Source organism: Mugil cephalus, chromosome 9, assembly GCF_022458985.1.
Source record: "Mugil cephalus isolate CIBA_MC_2020 chromosome 9, CIBA_Mcephalus_1.1, whole genome shotgun sequence".
Classification (NCBI taxonomy): Eukaryota; Metazoa; Chordata; class Actinopteri; order Mugiliformes; family Mugilidae; genus Mugil; species Mugil cephalus.
Window position 1 is genome coordinate 5,121,517 of NC_061778.1, and position 14,329 is coordinate 5,135,845.

The 14,329-nt window shown below is 42.6% G+C and overlaps 1 protein-coding gene across 4 annotated transcripts in view; it reads left to right on the forward strand.

Annotated features, from left to right (window-relative positions):
* The window catches only part of LOC125013091 (rho GTPase-activating protein 42), a 63,151-nt gene that overhangs the window by 41,870 nt on the left and 6,952 nt on the right, over nucleotides 1-14,329 (forward strand). For 2 of the 4 annotated variants that reach the window (XM_047593394.1, XM_047593395.1), the window contains exons 5-17: nucleotides 4,872-4,973; nucleotides 5,223-5,333; nucleotides 6,949-7,053; nucleotides 7,894-8,023; nucleotides 8,392-8,492; nucleotides 8,912-9,021; nucleotides 9,577-9,633; nucleotides 11,346-11,424; nucleotides 11,737-11,776; nucleotides 12,118-12,180; nucleotides 12,355-12,429; nucleotides 12,918-13,002; nucleotides 13,203-13,261. In XM_047593394.1, coding sequence (XP_047449350.1) covers nucleotides 4,872-4,973; nucleotides 5,223-5,333; nucleotides 6,949-7,053; nucleotides 7,894-8,023; nucleotides 8,392-8,492; nucleotides 8,912-9,021; nucleotides 9,577-9,633; nucleotides 11,346-11,424; nucleotides 11,737-11,776; nucleotides 12,118-12,180; nucleotides 12,355-12,429; nucleotides 12,918-13,002; nucleotides 13,203-13,261 — 1,117 coding nt within the window. The remainder of the gene's footprint in view (nucleotides 1-4,871; nucleotides 4,974-5,222; nucleotides 5,334-6,948; nucleotides 7,054-7,893; nucleotides 8,024-8,391; nucleotides 8,493-8,911; nucleotides 9,022-9,576; nucleotides 9,634-11,345; nucleotides 11,425-11,736; nucleotides 11,777-12,117; nucleotides 12,181-12,354; nucleotides 12,430-12,917; nucleotides 13,003-13,202; nucleotides 13,262-14,329) is intronic. The other 2 variants (XM_047593396.1, XM_047593397.1) reach the window with 1 other exon arrangement.

Genomic DNA, 14,329 nt, shown 5'->3' on the forward strand with positions numbered 1-14,329 from the left:
TCCTGCTACAGAGTGCAGTGCTGTGTTATAGAAATGTGTCATCCCAGCTGCACTGCAGTCCACCGCATGATCAAAGGTGGACATCATGTCTTAAGGATATGCAAGCGTGCATATACGTTGCATAACGAACTTTGCGAATTTCCATTTGACATATTACCAATTCATCAAAAGACGTGCACCGCATATGACGTGTGTAACGGGCTTTGAAAGCGCGTCGCCCTATGACTGTGAGGGAAAGAGAACTGTATTAAGACGACAGCACTGCAGGTGACACTCAGATTTTGTGGTGCAAAAACAACAAAATGCATAAATAATGTGATGCAGATCAAATGCATTTCCTTCCCTTATTCCCGTATCTTTCCCGTCACTCCCCACTGCGTCCTATCCAATTAAGCAGAACACCATTAAAAACAATCTGTCAGAATGTAATTACTTTTCCTCCTGATCATCAGGATTTCACAGCGCAGTCAAAGTAGACCTTGGGAGGTCGGGTTCACTGTGTTTACATGGAGCAGCCACTCGCTGTAAATACATCGGCTCTTTACCTACATATTCTTATTCGCAATGAAAGTAAAACTAGAATGTATAAAATGAGAAAGATCATTCTTCATTGAGTTAAATGTAGGTTAACTGAATGGAAGTATGGTATGTTTTAGAGTATTATGTTTAAACGATTAGTGCACACTAATATGAAATATTATGTTCTCATTATGTACTGCTACAGTTAGCATATTTTTTGAATTTCAGCTTTGACCCTTGAACTCACAAACTCTTCCACACACTGGCTTCATGGGATAAGTCAGAAGGACGACGGGTGACTTGTAGTTTATTCACGCTTCTGTGGAGCTGATGGCGACACGGAGCCCAGAGCAGAGTGTCTATGTACCGTGTCAGTCCTCAATATTGAACCTTGTCAGACTGTGTGTCTAAGTTTAATAAAGCTAAAAGGTTGTGAAAAAGATCTCAGTGACAAACCTCATGTCTGGCTGTCAGTTAGAGCGGGGGTCTTCAACGTTTTTCAGGCCAAGGACCCCCAGACTAATACTGCAGCGGGCTTCTGGATTTCACATGGGGACTGAATAGGGTCCCGACCAATTACTGGGAACCTGACAGAGTCGGCGTGTAATTTCCTGCCTAGTGATTGGCTCAGCAGCCGTAGGGGCGTGGCCTACTGATTACAGGAAACGGTGTGAAATGGTGGCTATTGAGAGAGCTAATGTAAGTTTTGAAGTGTTCTGCCTCCATTTAACCCTTTACTGAAACATGTTGGATTCATGTTAATGTGTATTTAAAGAAATTTAAATCTTTTGATGGAAAATTTAAGAAATATATATATATATCAAGCTCTAATCAACCAAAGATTTTGCGACCCCCCTGCAGTACCTCCATGGACCCCCTGTTGAAGATCTATGATTTAGAGTTAGATAATAACATATCATATTTTATTAAAGTTGACACTGAAAAGAAATACATAACAAAACAAACTCTTAACTGACCTTATTATAAAACCAGGAACTGTTAGATGGGTAGGTTTGATGCGGAAATTAAATGGCTTCCTGTTATTCCTTCGAGAACTCCTTAGTCACGGACTCTTATCGTGAGCACCGCTGACCTATGACTGAGTCCAAAACAAATAATCATCAAATGTGTCATTCCCTCAAGAAGTTCCAAACTTCCAGATAATTCAAGTTGTTTTTTTTTTTTTTTCACCACTTGTTCTCTGGGTTAGCTGGTGAGAGAAAGCTCTACACTCATCTTGACAGGGAGCATCCTGAGGGATCCCTATAGGATACAGTATAGACACGTATTCAAGAGGAGCTTGTCAAAAGACTCCTTCACACCATAATAATAAAGAGGTTTGAAGATGTGAAGATGGCAGCTTTTTTCTTCCCGCAGCTTTAGTCTGAGATCAGACACAAAGGAAATAGCACTGTTCACTGGCAAAGTATGCATAGTTTATTTTGTACTTTGGTGCGCAAAGAGCTGGAGAGCAGGTGTCACAGAGAGCAGCAGCACTGAGCTTTGCCGTTTGCCTCACACATTAAATTGGGTTCATTTGGAAGTCTGGGTATTTGTTTTTGAACTCTTCAGAAGCAGATGTTTGTAATTATTTCTTGTTAATTGGCCAACTTCTCGTTTACTGTGATGTCTCCTCGGGAAGTGGGTTTCCAGGTAAAGAGGGAGCCATTTCTGGCTTCGCAGCCAAGTGACTGAACTCAAACGGAAACCTTGTGTTCTCTCCCTCTCTGTCTCCCCCGTGGAACGGAGACCAGCTCCTGTGTGCTGGAGCGTAGAAATAAGCCAACTATTGCTATTTAATCGCCATTCTGGACCCCCGCTCCAATTAGTTGTCTCTAATGAGCTCATACAGATAGGTTGCAGAGTTCTCCCTTTCATGTCACTGCCCAGAGAACCCATTTAAAATGAACGTGCGGTGGAATATGCTGTGCGCGATGCCTCGGTAGCCATTGATGTTGATGTTGGTGCTCTTCCAGGGATAGAAACGAGGAAGTCTAATGTAATAACGTGTGATATCGGGGGGTTCTCTCCTTGATACAGACACATTCAACCTCGCTTGCTACTCACATTTGTTACCATGGCGATGAGAGGCTCAAAAGAGACGGCCCTGAGGCTCGTTAGGGCCAGTGTCAAACCCTGCAATGTACAGCCAGCGTCTAAATATTTCCTCCTGTGGTCGCCGTGTTCGCTCTCATCATCCTTTCTTTGGCAGACCGAGAATGCCGGATGACCAGACCAAAAGCTGCCTGCAATGCTACGTTTGGCAATTTGCAAAGTTACCTATCCCACAGCTGCCTTCAAAGCATGGCTAACAGCAACGCGGGTCTGCACCAGTTAGGAATTCCACTGCAGAGCAATCTGCATCAGAATATTCTCTTCCTGCATCTGATTTATTCATGAGAGCGAACAAGCAATCAGATAAAGGAAATCTCCCAAGTGATAGGCCCATGTGTGTTTCGTGCACCGCAGAGTGCTGAGTGCTACTCTCCGGCGCTAGTTCCGGCGTTCGCTTGTGTCAGAAACTTCCACCTGAATGTGTGCTTCTGGGTATGTATCTGCCCACACCAATGTCCCCACATGTTGAGCTTCAAAGCGCTGCAGACACCTTCTCCAGGAGAGTTTTCGCAATTTAAATAGCTTGTATTCCACTCTGATTGCACAAACATATCCGCGGGCGTGGGGTGTGTGCTCTGCACGGCGACAGGCCAACACACACCTGGTGTTCAGGCAAGGTATCATTACCGTGCGGTAGCACCAGTTTATACACGTCCTGCTCGCATCAAAACAAAGCAGTGCGCTTTGGGTGACTTAATCAGGCTGGCTCTGCTGCACAGATTCACTGCAGCTCTGAGTCACTGCCTGCTCTCTTTAAGTGTGAAAGAGTCCAGACGTACGGAGGAGTCTTTTCTCCTGAATTTACCGGTTATGCCCACACCGGTCAGCGGCGCTCGGAGGTTCCTGCTTTGACTGCGGGGCTCGGCTAAACCTAAAGCTCTTAATTTAATGTGATCGCCGGTGAGTGTGTGTTCGCGTGCATTCGCCTGGGCAGCGTGTGTTTGTTTTCCCCCTCGGCTTCTATTGTGTTCGTGCTCGCAAAAAAAACAACAAAAAAAAAAAACAAAAAAAAATGTCACATCAACAGCACTCACAACGACAGAGCAGACAGTCGGCTCCCTTTTGTTCTTTAATAAAAAAATAATAAAATCCTTAAGGAAAATGTATTTCCTGTCAGCGTGATATAACCTTTAATGATATGTTTGTTTTTTCTATCCACCTGTTTGTTTATTTCTTCTTTATTTCAGGAGAGAGCGCATACGCGCGATTGATTTTTACTTTCCCACTCCAGAAAAGATCATTTCTGCTCTAGACATGACAAGAGAGATGGAAATAAGACGCTACTACATGAAATTATCTATTGATTTTTGTGCTCTGCCTGTGATAGTTATGTTGGAGGGTTACTGCGACTTGTGGTGAATTCCTCCATTTTGTCTAACTGCCGTGGGGGTTGTTGAGGCAGAACACTGTTCTAGGTCATATCAGTAGCTAGTAGATTAGACTTGCTAAATTTCAGGGCCATGGGAATGAAAATAAACAAGCAGGATCTAGTTACAGTGGCGGCTTCCTCACACTTTCCCCTCCCCGCTTACTCAGCCTGTCCTCTTGCTCCGTCCTGAATGTTTGCGTAGTGAGATGGGCATTAAGTAGGCAAAGCTTGGTTTAGAGGTCAGACGGATGAGACACTCGAGTGCCCCCGCTCACGCAGGTCCTCTCTGCTTGGCCAGAGTTTGATTAAGGTCTGAAAATTGGATGTTTTTCGGGGTGAATGTTCAATCTTTTAGTCCATATGCTGTATAGATGGGCATCTGGCATGACAAGCCCATTTCCTGTGCCTTCCTCTGAGATTTTCTGGAAGGCCGTGTCTGAGTCCTGGGACTCGTGAATACTGAGCTCCACTTTCCTTTGGTGGTGGATGGTAGAGCATAATAAGGGAAAGGAAATGCAAACAGCACCCAGCCGGCCTGTGACTGCGCCAAATGCATTATGCTGTTGGTGATTTACAATGTTATGTATTTTACTATTAACTGTCCCCCAGCTGGGGCACCGTGAGACTAATGCCACCTATTCCTCTGAAGCCCGATTGATAATGCCGACGTTGTCTGCTCGTTATTGCGCATGTCATATGCCATTTTTATGACCCGTAATAATCTATTGACAGTCATTTTAAATGGCAAATGGCAAAATGCAGTTAGACCTCCACCTAGTGGCAATCCACTCACTTACCCCTCCCCCAAACCTGGAATAAGTGACACATTTCTGGTAATATTTAAACGTCTCGATTGTCTCGTTGTTAGGAGGGGAAGAAGAAATTCGATAAGGAAACAGAGAAATACTACTCCACGCTCGAGAGGCACCTCAACTTGTCATCCAAAAAGAAGGAGGCGTATCTGCAGGAGGTAAATCCAAAACAGATTTTCTCGTCTCCCAACGCGCGTTTGAATAATGCTGTTTTCTGGTCGGTCAGTGGCGTCTAACAATGAAGCCGTTTCTTTGTGCACATTTCTCTGCTCCTCACTTCTCCCGCCTGCTCCCAAACTGCTTCCATGTGGTGCCGCGAGCTTTAACTCTCTGTCCACACAGCGCTCTCCCACGTTGACCCCAGGCTTTGTAATGGCGCTGACCCCGCTCTGTTTGTTCATTCTCAGGCTGACACGCAGATTGATAAGGAGAGGCAACTCTTTTATGACGCATCCCTGGAGTATGTCTTCAAAATACAAGAAGTGCAGGAAAAGAAGAAATTTGAGTTTGTGGAGCCTGTAAGAGAAGTATCCTCTTTGTACCTCTTTGTGCTCCGTTTGTGCTGGGTTCATATTGAAGATGCAGTCATTTTTTATGCAAAATATTTCGTTTAAATAGTAGTTTACATTGCATATAGTTAAAATATTATCCATCTATGTGATCTATAGGATATTTTTCTTCCCTTGAGTGGATAGTGAAGGCAGACAGAGTTATGCATCTGTTTCACAAGAACACACATACACCCACTGCATTAAAACCAGTGACAATTAAAGGGAATAACTTTAATAATCTTGTTGCAATGCAGCATTCTGCTGCGTCCTAGTGTTCATGTAGACGGTATTTAAACCGGACTGCTCACCTGAACATTGTTGCTGACCAGGCACCCTAACCCCCGATGCAGGCACGACGCTCCCTAATAGCGGCATCTATCCCCAGCAGGACAATGGGCCCTTCCATGCATAAAAATAGTCCAAACTACTGACTCAGCTTCCAAATTCCCCCATACCTCGAACTGATCAAGTATCTGCATGTTGCTCTGGTACAATGTCTCAACCCATGTCTAGGTAACATCCACTTGAATGAATGCCAGGTCCCAAAGGTTCCCCGCAGAACATTGAGTGGTCATAATGTTGTGGCTGATCAGTGTAGAGATATCTACTTGTGCATTCGTCACATTTGTCATCTCCATCCCACATTCTCTCTCATGTTTCGGATAAAATTAGGTCAAACGCTTGCTGTTTAAGTTTAAATGCGAAACAGCCTCACGTGGAGTCAGTTCTAACATCTCTAGTGCAGAAGTTACCAGGAAACATTAAATCCTCTAGGTGTTAAATGTCGGGGAACGTGAGACGGGAGCAAAGCGGCCGTTTTAAAAGCCCCACTACGATTTGTTTACATCCACTGGCAACTTCCCCATGAGCCCAGGCCAGAAATGTAAATCTCCAGGCTCCTGGGAGAAATGACAAGGCCCGAGCTCGCCTTTGATGAATCTGGGCACAGATAAGATGGTTCATCCTTGAACATTTGATACACCGAGCCTCGTCCTAAAAATCAAATCAGTGGTTGTGTCTGAGGATTTGACCGAGAGCAGCTCCGTGTTTGTGGGATCCTCCGCGGCAGAGATGGGATCAGTTTTTCTTCCAACAGCACTACCAGTGATTTTCTTTTTCAGGACGGTCAAGGCTGCTTGCATGAACCCAGATCAATATCTGTCAGCTATAAAGAACCACAACTTTCTAAAACTTTTTTTTTTTTTGCAGTGTTCAGGGCACCAGCATGGACGAATTAATTTCATCACATTCACTGATTCATAATAATAAGAATAAGATGTTAATTCCTTGTAATTCATTTAGTTTTACTCCAGAAGTGGATATCCTGAGTGACATTGCCAAAAGGATTGAAAACTAATCATGCAGCGTTTCTATGACAGTATAATAATTTAGTGCATGCCTGAAAAATAAAAATTCCCCACAGACTGCATTCATTCTGTTTTATAGATGCGAAATTGTAATTGTGAGACTATAAAAGTAATTACTTTACCTTTTAAACGTGCTCCTTGGTGTGAATTGGTGATCAAGCTCTGTAATGTTCATTAAGCCGATAAATCCCCGTTTAAATATCGTTTCTCTGCAGCTCCTGGCCTTTCTTCAGGGTCTGTTTACGTTCTACCATGAAGGATACGAGCTGGCTCACGAATTTGAGCCGTACAAACAGCAGCTCCAGTTCAACCTACAGAACGTAAGTCTTTACACCTCAGGGGTTGTATACAAAGGCAACCAGGCACGTAATCAAATTCTGCAGCTTATCGTACCCTGATATAACAAGCAGGGTTTTCACAAACGGGTAGCTGTGTGATTAAATGAAATTCTTTGCTGCACCGCGGATCAATAGTTTCAGTGTTGCGTTGCAGACAGTTACTGCGGGACATTAAATGGCGCTGTGTCAAAAAATAAATAAATAAATGAAATGGAGGAAAAAAAGAAAAAAAAAAAACCTTTGAACTGAAACTAAAGCTGCCGTCATTGATATGACCTCGCCTCTCTCAGCCAGAGGCTCCGAATTTCTCCCTGACCCAAAATGTCAGCGCCATTACCCTGACAGTTCTCACCGTATAACTCTGTCTCGATGATCTCGGACGCGGAGAGCTCTCGACGGGATGTGGAGAAGGTGAGGCCGTCTCCGTCGCACAGAGAAAACACGAAGCAGCCCCGCGTTGACCTTTTTTTTTTTTTTTTTTTTGAAAAAAAACAAAAAGAAAATTAACATCCGAGTCTTTGCCCAAATTTTTTCCCGCGTCATTCTTCTTCTTAAAAATGAGAAGTCTTCGAGATGGATGCTGAGATTTTATTTCCAAATGGTTTGCACATGTGTTAATTATTTATTTCCCCAGGTGTTCCAGTGCAGCTGCAAAAATATGAAGCATTTTTTTCAGTTGGCTGAAATTTATTATTGTTAATTGTTGGAGGCAGTATAAGGCCAGAATTTGTGTAAAAAACAAAAACAAACAAAAACAAACAACAGCAAAAACGGGTTTATCTGTTAATGGCATGATAAGATAATCCTACATGTTCCACATAGACGCGAAACAACTTTGTGAGCACCAAGCAGGAAGTGGAGAAGCTGATGAAGAGGATAAGGTCTGCAGATCAGGACTATAAACCCCCCGGCCAGTGGACGATGGAAGGCTTCCTGTATGTCCAGGAGAAACGTGAGTCTTCCTGGCTTGGTTCCCAGCCAACCAGCCCCTCCCACCGCCCCTGCCCCCCTCCCTCTCACTCTCGTTATAAATGCCTGGTTTTACATCTATCACCATAAACATGTCTTGAGTTCTCCCAGGCCCCCGCTGAAAAGATCCCCTCATACAAAGCTCATAAGTCATCCTGTTTACCGATTCACTTTGATGTGCTCTCAAATGAGGGGGTTTTACCACAAATGGTAGATTTTTATCAGCAGCAATAAACAACTTTTGATTTATCACGCTTTAATTGCAGATTGTGTTTTTAGAAGTCTTTCCAGAGGGCTGCTATTCAGAGAAAAAATCCCTCTGGCTTCTTCTTCTTCACTTTTCTGTCCTAGGTCCCCTGGGATGCACTTGGACACGTCACTACTGCACATACGAGAAGGGCAGCAAGTCCTTCACCATGAGCAACACTGAAACTAAGTCGGCTGGAAAACAGGTAGTTTGGTTTAGCGCAGTTTAGCTTGCGTGTGAAAATGATGAAAGCTGAGGGGGGGAAAAAAAGAGCTATCAAACGTAGTCTGTGTGGGTGAAACAAGGATGTCTCACCTCAGAGGGGAAAAAAGAGAAAAAGTCGGCGCAGAAAACAAGACTCGTTAACTCGAGGTAGATAAAAACTGTCTTGAAGATAACGAAATCCATAAATCACAAGAGGAGCTCAAAGACTGAAAGAACCAGCTGAACAGGTTTACTTCGTATGCAGATGATGCAATGAGTTTGCACAAGTGCTAATTGGAGGATTGTATTTTTTATTTTTTTTTGCATTTGTGCCGTCAGAATCCATATATATTCATATTCATATTTCGACTTTCCGTTTCTGCTCGCTGTTGATTAATGAGTGGTGTGGCTTATTTTTAGAACGGTCTCGTCCTGAATCAGCCAGAGATGTTCAAGCTCAAGTCCTGCATTCGGAGGAAAACAGACTCCATCGACAAACGCTTCTGCTTTGACATTGAAGTGGTGGAGAGGTCTGTGATACGTACAAAAAAACGTCTTGTTGCTTATGTGGATTGAAATCATGCACAGAATGTGAAATGATATTTAATGCTGTAAGCGTCACATCTAGCTGGGAAAAGCCACAAGTGCTACATTTTTATTTTTTTTCCCATTTGATCTTAATATGCTGCACAATCTACTACATGATAAACTGGCTAGTGGAAAACGGTTACCATGGTACTTGCATACATATACATTTTGCAGTTACTACTAACTTATTTTAAGCCTGATGAACTGCATGCAAGATGTTTTGTTCTCATGCATTTTGAGTCCTGATACAGAAAATTAACCCAGATTACTGCTGGTGTACACAACATTTGAACATGCAAGAGTTGTTCAGGTTTGATTAACATCTTCAAAGACTCAGTTTACCAGTGTTAGATGTCTCCAGCTCTGTTTGTGCCCTGCATGTTCCTCAAGTCCTCTCCCTCTCAAGCTCTTTGTTTGCTGTATGTCTGCAACATCATCGTTTATCCTATTTTTTTGAACCCATCCCGTCTTTTCTCTGTGTGTTCGTGTCAATGTAGAAATGACATCTATCGTGGAACACTTTTCAGACCGCTTCAGTTTTTCTGTAAAGTCCGGTATGTGAACTGACCAGTGCTGCCCTTACAGTGCAGTTGCATGTTGCTGCATGTGTGCTGCTAATCGTTTTATTCACTCAATCTCAATCTCAAACCCAAACCTAATGAAATGCTTCTTACCACTTCACAAGATCAGACATCACCTGGTTGATATGGGCTAAGGGATATAGACGTTGAACTGATCATTTTTTTTTTCCTGTCTTGGAAACTTTGAAATCCTGTAGCTGTTAGTGGACATTCATAATTTATTTGTATATATTTGGCTACTCCACAATCATATTCCAAAAAAAAAAAAAGTAGTGGAATATAGAACTAGGCACTGGCCAAAGATCAGAAAGTGGCTGTCAGCTGATTAACACTGGCTGAAATCACGGAGCCATGTGTTACGAGAGCTTGACGTGAGCTCATTACTGTGATGTTTACTTCAGAATATAAACCTAGCTCATGTATGTTAATGTTGCACTGCAGCAGCGAGCCCAGCACTGCTCACCCTTGGTGAGTATTGCTGAGCACGGACAATAACTGCAGTTTATTTGCAGGACAACTCATTTATCATAAACTGTGATGCCCCAAGGTGCGTGTTCCAGCCACAAGGACAATGTGGGCCAAGCTCCAGTCAGCTTCAGGCTCATCCATTCATTACAATAAAGTTGCTGTTACACCTCATAGTCGAGCAGTGATCAGCCCAACCATCTCAGAATGACATTTTTAAAGGTTTGGTTCACCGGAATTACTAAAAGGGTTATTCGGCCATGCAAGCTCTCTTATTTTATTTGCCCAGATTTTGAGATGCCCATCTCTGAAACATCCACTACCACCCCCAATGAATAGAATTTCATTTGTGGTGCTCAGAGCAATAAAAAAGTTTGTTATTAAACATTCAGCAGCATCATTTCTTTCTAGAAATAATGTCCCTGGTGCTCTGGATAATGCTCACACTTCGCTGTCAACAGTTTTCTCAGGAAGTTTGCAGAAACTAGTTTCAATCAAGACTCGCACCAGGTTGTTTTATGTATTCGAGCGGCAGAGACGATGCTGTTGAATTTTTAAATGTTTTCAGCGTTATGAGCGTCACATATAATATAAATATTTATTTCCACAGCCAATTTGTTGGGTTGGAGCCACTGATATAAGACAGCTCAAAACCTGGTCAAATAAATCCCAAACTGTCTGCGTAACACAATAGTGCTGGAGGTGACATTAAAAATGAGTGTGGGGGGCTTTTTTTTTTTTTTTTGTAACTTGTTTTAAATTACCTGTTAATTGTAACACATGCAAGTTGACACGGCGCCATGCTAGTACTAACTATCACTACTGGGTGGGGTGAAGTTTCTTGTTTGCCAGTATCATAACATGATGTTGTACTATTCTGTTAACACCAAATGAAGCAGGGGAACAAATCGAGTGCACATATTTACTCATGCTGCCAGTTTGGCCTATGCAGTACATGGTAAGGTGTATATATGCATGTTGAGTGCAAAAAAAACAAAAAAACAAAACAAAAAAAACAATCACTTAGCTATTAATTGGGAGTGGAATGTGAAGCACAAAGCCAACTGAGGGCACAGTTTGAAGTCAAGCATTTGCACACAAGCTATTTTAGTTACACTAGTCCTTTTATAGTGGTCTCAGCCAGTGTAAACATGGTCTGTCCAGGGGCCCCACAGCAATGAGATCAGGCTGAGACCAGCTTTTCTCTTAAATCTTTCCAGGCATGGCGTTATGACACTGCAGGCACTGTCAGAGTCCAACAGAAGGCTGTGGCTGGAAGCCATGGATGGCAAAGAGCCGGTGAGAAACTCTGACTGTTTGGCTTTGAAATATTCATTTGATGCAGGCTGCCATTTGACCAGGTTGATTTTTTACCTTTTTTTTTTTTTTTTCTTGTCAAGAAAACAATACCACAACTGAATTATTTATCACTGGCACCCTCTTGTGGTGGCTTCGAGATACGTACTTTTAACAAATCATGACCTCATCGTTTATTTGTGCTAATAATAGCACAGTCTTACTTAAAGCGCAAGAAAGAGGGGAGAAAACGGGTTGGCACTAACCTGTTTTGGGTTCTTTGCATTAATTATGCTTTTTCTAATCTTCCCCTAGATTTACAACCTACCAGCCATATTAAGCAAAAAGGAAGAGAGTAAGTGTTGTTTCTTTCTTCTTCCAAACCACTTTCATGAGTGACATGCAGATATTTAGCTTATAAATGTTAAAATAAGAGAGATCAAACTACCAGCACATACATAGCAAACAAATATTTATTTATTAATTTTTTTTTACCTATGGCTACCTCTGTTCATTAACGCAATTATTGTATTTGACACGCGCCTACTCAGCTGACATAGCAGAGCCTCCCAGCACAGAGGTTGTATCTTATTAGTCTGGGCGCAGTCATAAGGGAAAGCTTATTATTCCTACATGATGTGCGGTTAACCCAGGCGGTAATTGACGTGTCAGCCCTGCTCTTGTGTTGTATTACAGCGTTCCTTAATGAGGCAGGCTTTAACTTCGTAAGGAAATGCATTGACCTGGTCGAGATGAGAGGTGAGGCGTTTAAATCTCTCAGCTTTCGTGTGTCAAACGACTTGAATGCACCTCTGTTTGTGCTCTGCTGTTAACAATGCGCTTCGTTCATTAGTAGACATGGCAACGCATTGCGATGGAATAACTGGAGGGGGGAGAAAAAAAATAATCTTTGTTGCTTGATTTTTCACATAGGCATAAACACAATGGGACTGTACAGGATTGGAGGGGTAAACTCCAAAGTGCAGAAGCTGATGACGACTGTCTTTTGTAAGTAAATCCGATTTAGAAAATTAAAAGTGAAAACCTAGTGTGATTAGTGATCGGTAATTCTTTTTATACCTTTTAAAGCTCTCATAAATCAGCAGCACGGCTCAGATTTTACCATCAACTTGATTCAAGTGCTTTAGCAAACAAGCTGTGGCCCTGTACCGTGAGGAAAGAGGTCCTCCTTGTGGTGTGACTGTGCAACAGCCATCTGGCCTCATATTACATTGTCATTGTTTTATTAAATTACGCAACGTAATCCTGTTTGCATCCATTTGAACAGGAAATGAATGAGTGAATTGCTTAAATCTCTCTAAGGCTTGACTCTGTGAGACACCGCTCGTGTACCCTTATGCACTTCAGACTCTCTTTACGCAAGTCTCTATTTTTAATTAGCAGCCTGCCAGGTCGTGTCAGCTTGCACTGGTTTCTTCGGATAGTTTACAGCTTAATAGCCGTGTGGGCATAAAAGTAAAATGTGTTTCCAATAGCATCCAAGGCACCTGTGGATATGGACCTGGATCCAGAGACGTGGGACAACAAAACCATCACCAGCGGTCTGAAGAATTACCTCAGGTCAGCTCGCCCCGCTAGCTGCGTGTCCTTAACTGTCAGGAGTCATCATGGCCTTCACAATGCCTCTGTCATACCTCCCCTGGTGTTAGTCACACATTCACTGCTGCCTTTGGCTCACAAAGGAAGGTGGCTGCATACAAAAGACCCGTGTCACCCAGGAAGTAAATGACAACTGTTCTTTTTTTTTTGTTATTCCCCAGGTGTCTCTCCGAGCCTCTGATGACTTTCAAGCTCCACAAAGATTTCATCATGGCCGTCAGTAAGTGATGACGAGTTACTAACAGCTGTAATACATTCAATATTTCCACCAACCGCTCCATTCCCTTTTATTACTATACATGAAAGACACATGCTTAAGCTGACACAGCATGGTCACATTCAGGACATACACAGAAACCTGCAGTAGAAAATGAAGTTGTTAACCAGTGACGTTAGTGGGTAAATCACATCTGGAAATAAAATATATCACTTTTGAGAAAAAAAAATAAAAAACCTAAAGCGTATCAGTATCTTTAGCTTTTTGAAAGAAAAAAGATTTTGATCACAGATTCAAATTTAAAGTGTGGCTGCTTTGGCGGCGCTACGTTAAGACCGTAGGAAAATCAAATGAATCCAGATTGAACCAGTTAAACCGTTTCCATCTCAGAAAAATGGCTGCATGCTGCGCGCATCGCATCGCTCTCATGCCATGTCAAACTGAGACGTTAAACTGGTTAAATCTGCTCATTCGTGTCTTTCTACACGTCTCTGTGCGTGAGGCTGTCTCAGTTGAATGTGAATATGAAAAGTGGATCTATAGCAGTTTCAGGAAGTATCTTTTTTTACTAAGAAGACACAAGGAGACTTCAAAATAGTTCTTTCCTCGGATGCTCTATTTGTGATGGGTGAGGTGAGAGGTCAACAAAGAGAAAAGGTGGTAGAAAACGCCTTTATTTAAGCATGGCCAAGCTGGTTAAAAGCACATGGGCCTATGCGTTGTGGCCATATTGGCCTTCATCAGCGCATAGTAACAGGAAGTAGGTCAATGCTTAAAAAGGGCACCAGCAGGTTCTTCAAATTATGTCACACACCGTGTGACTAACAGCTAGTAGGTTACCAGAACCAGGTAAATTAAAAAATCGCATTCCTCATTAAGGCCGGGGAAAGAAATGAGGAATGTGACCTTTCCCCTTTTTTCTGTGCTGTGCTTCCTACTTTTAACCTCCTGAGACCCAGTGTCCTCATGTGGGGACATTTCATTTTAGGTTTGTTGCAGCTTGTTCTGCTTCATTTAGACCTGTTGTCCTCATAAGAGACACTTTTGTCTGTCATGTTCTGGCAGGCTTAT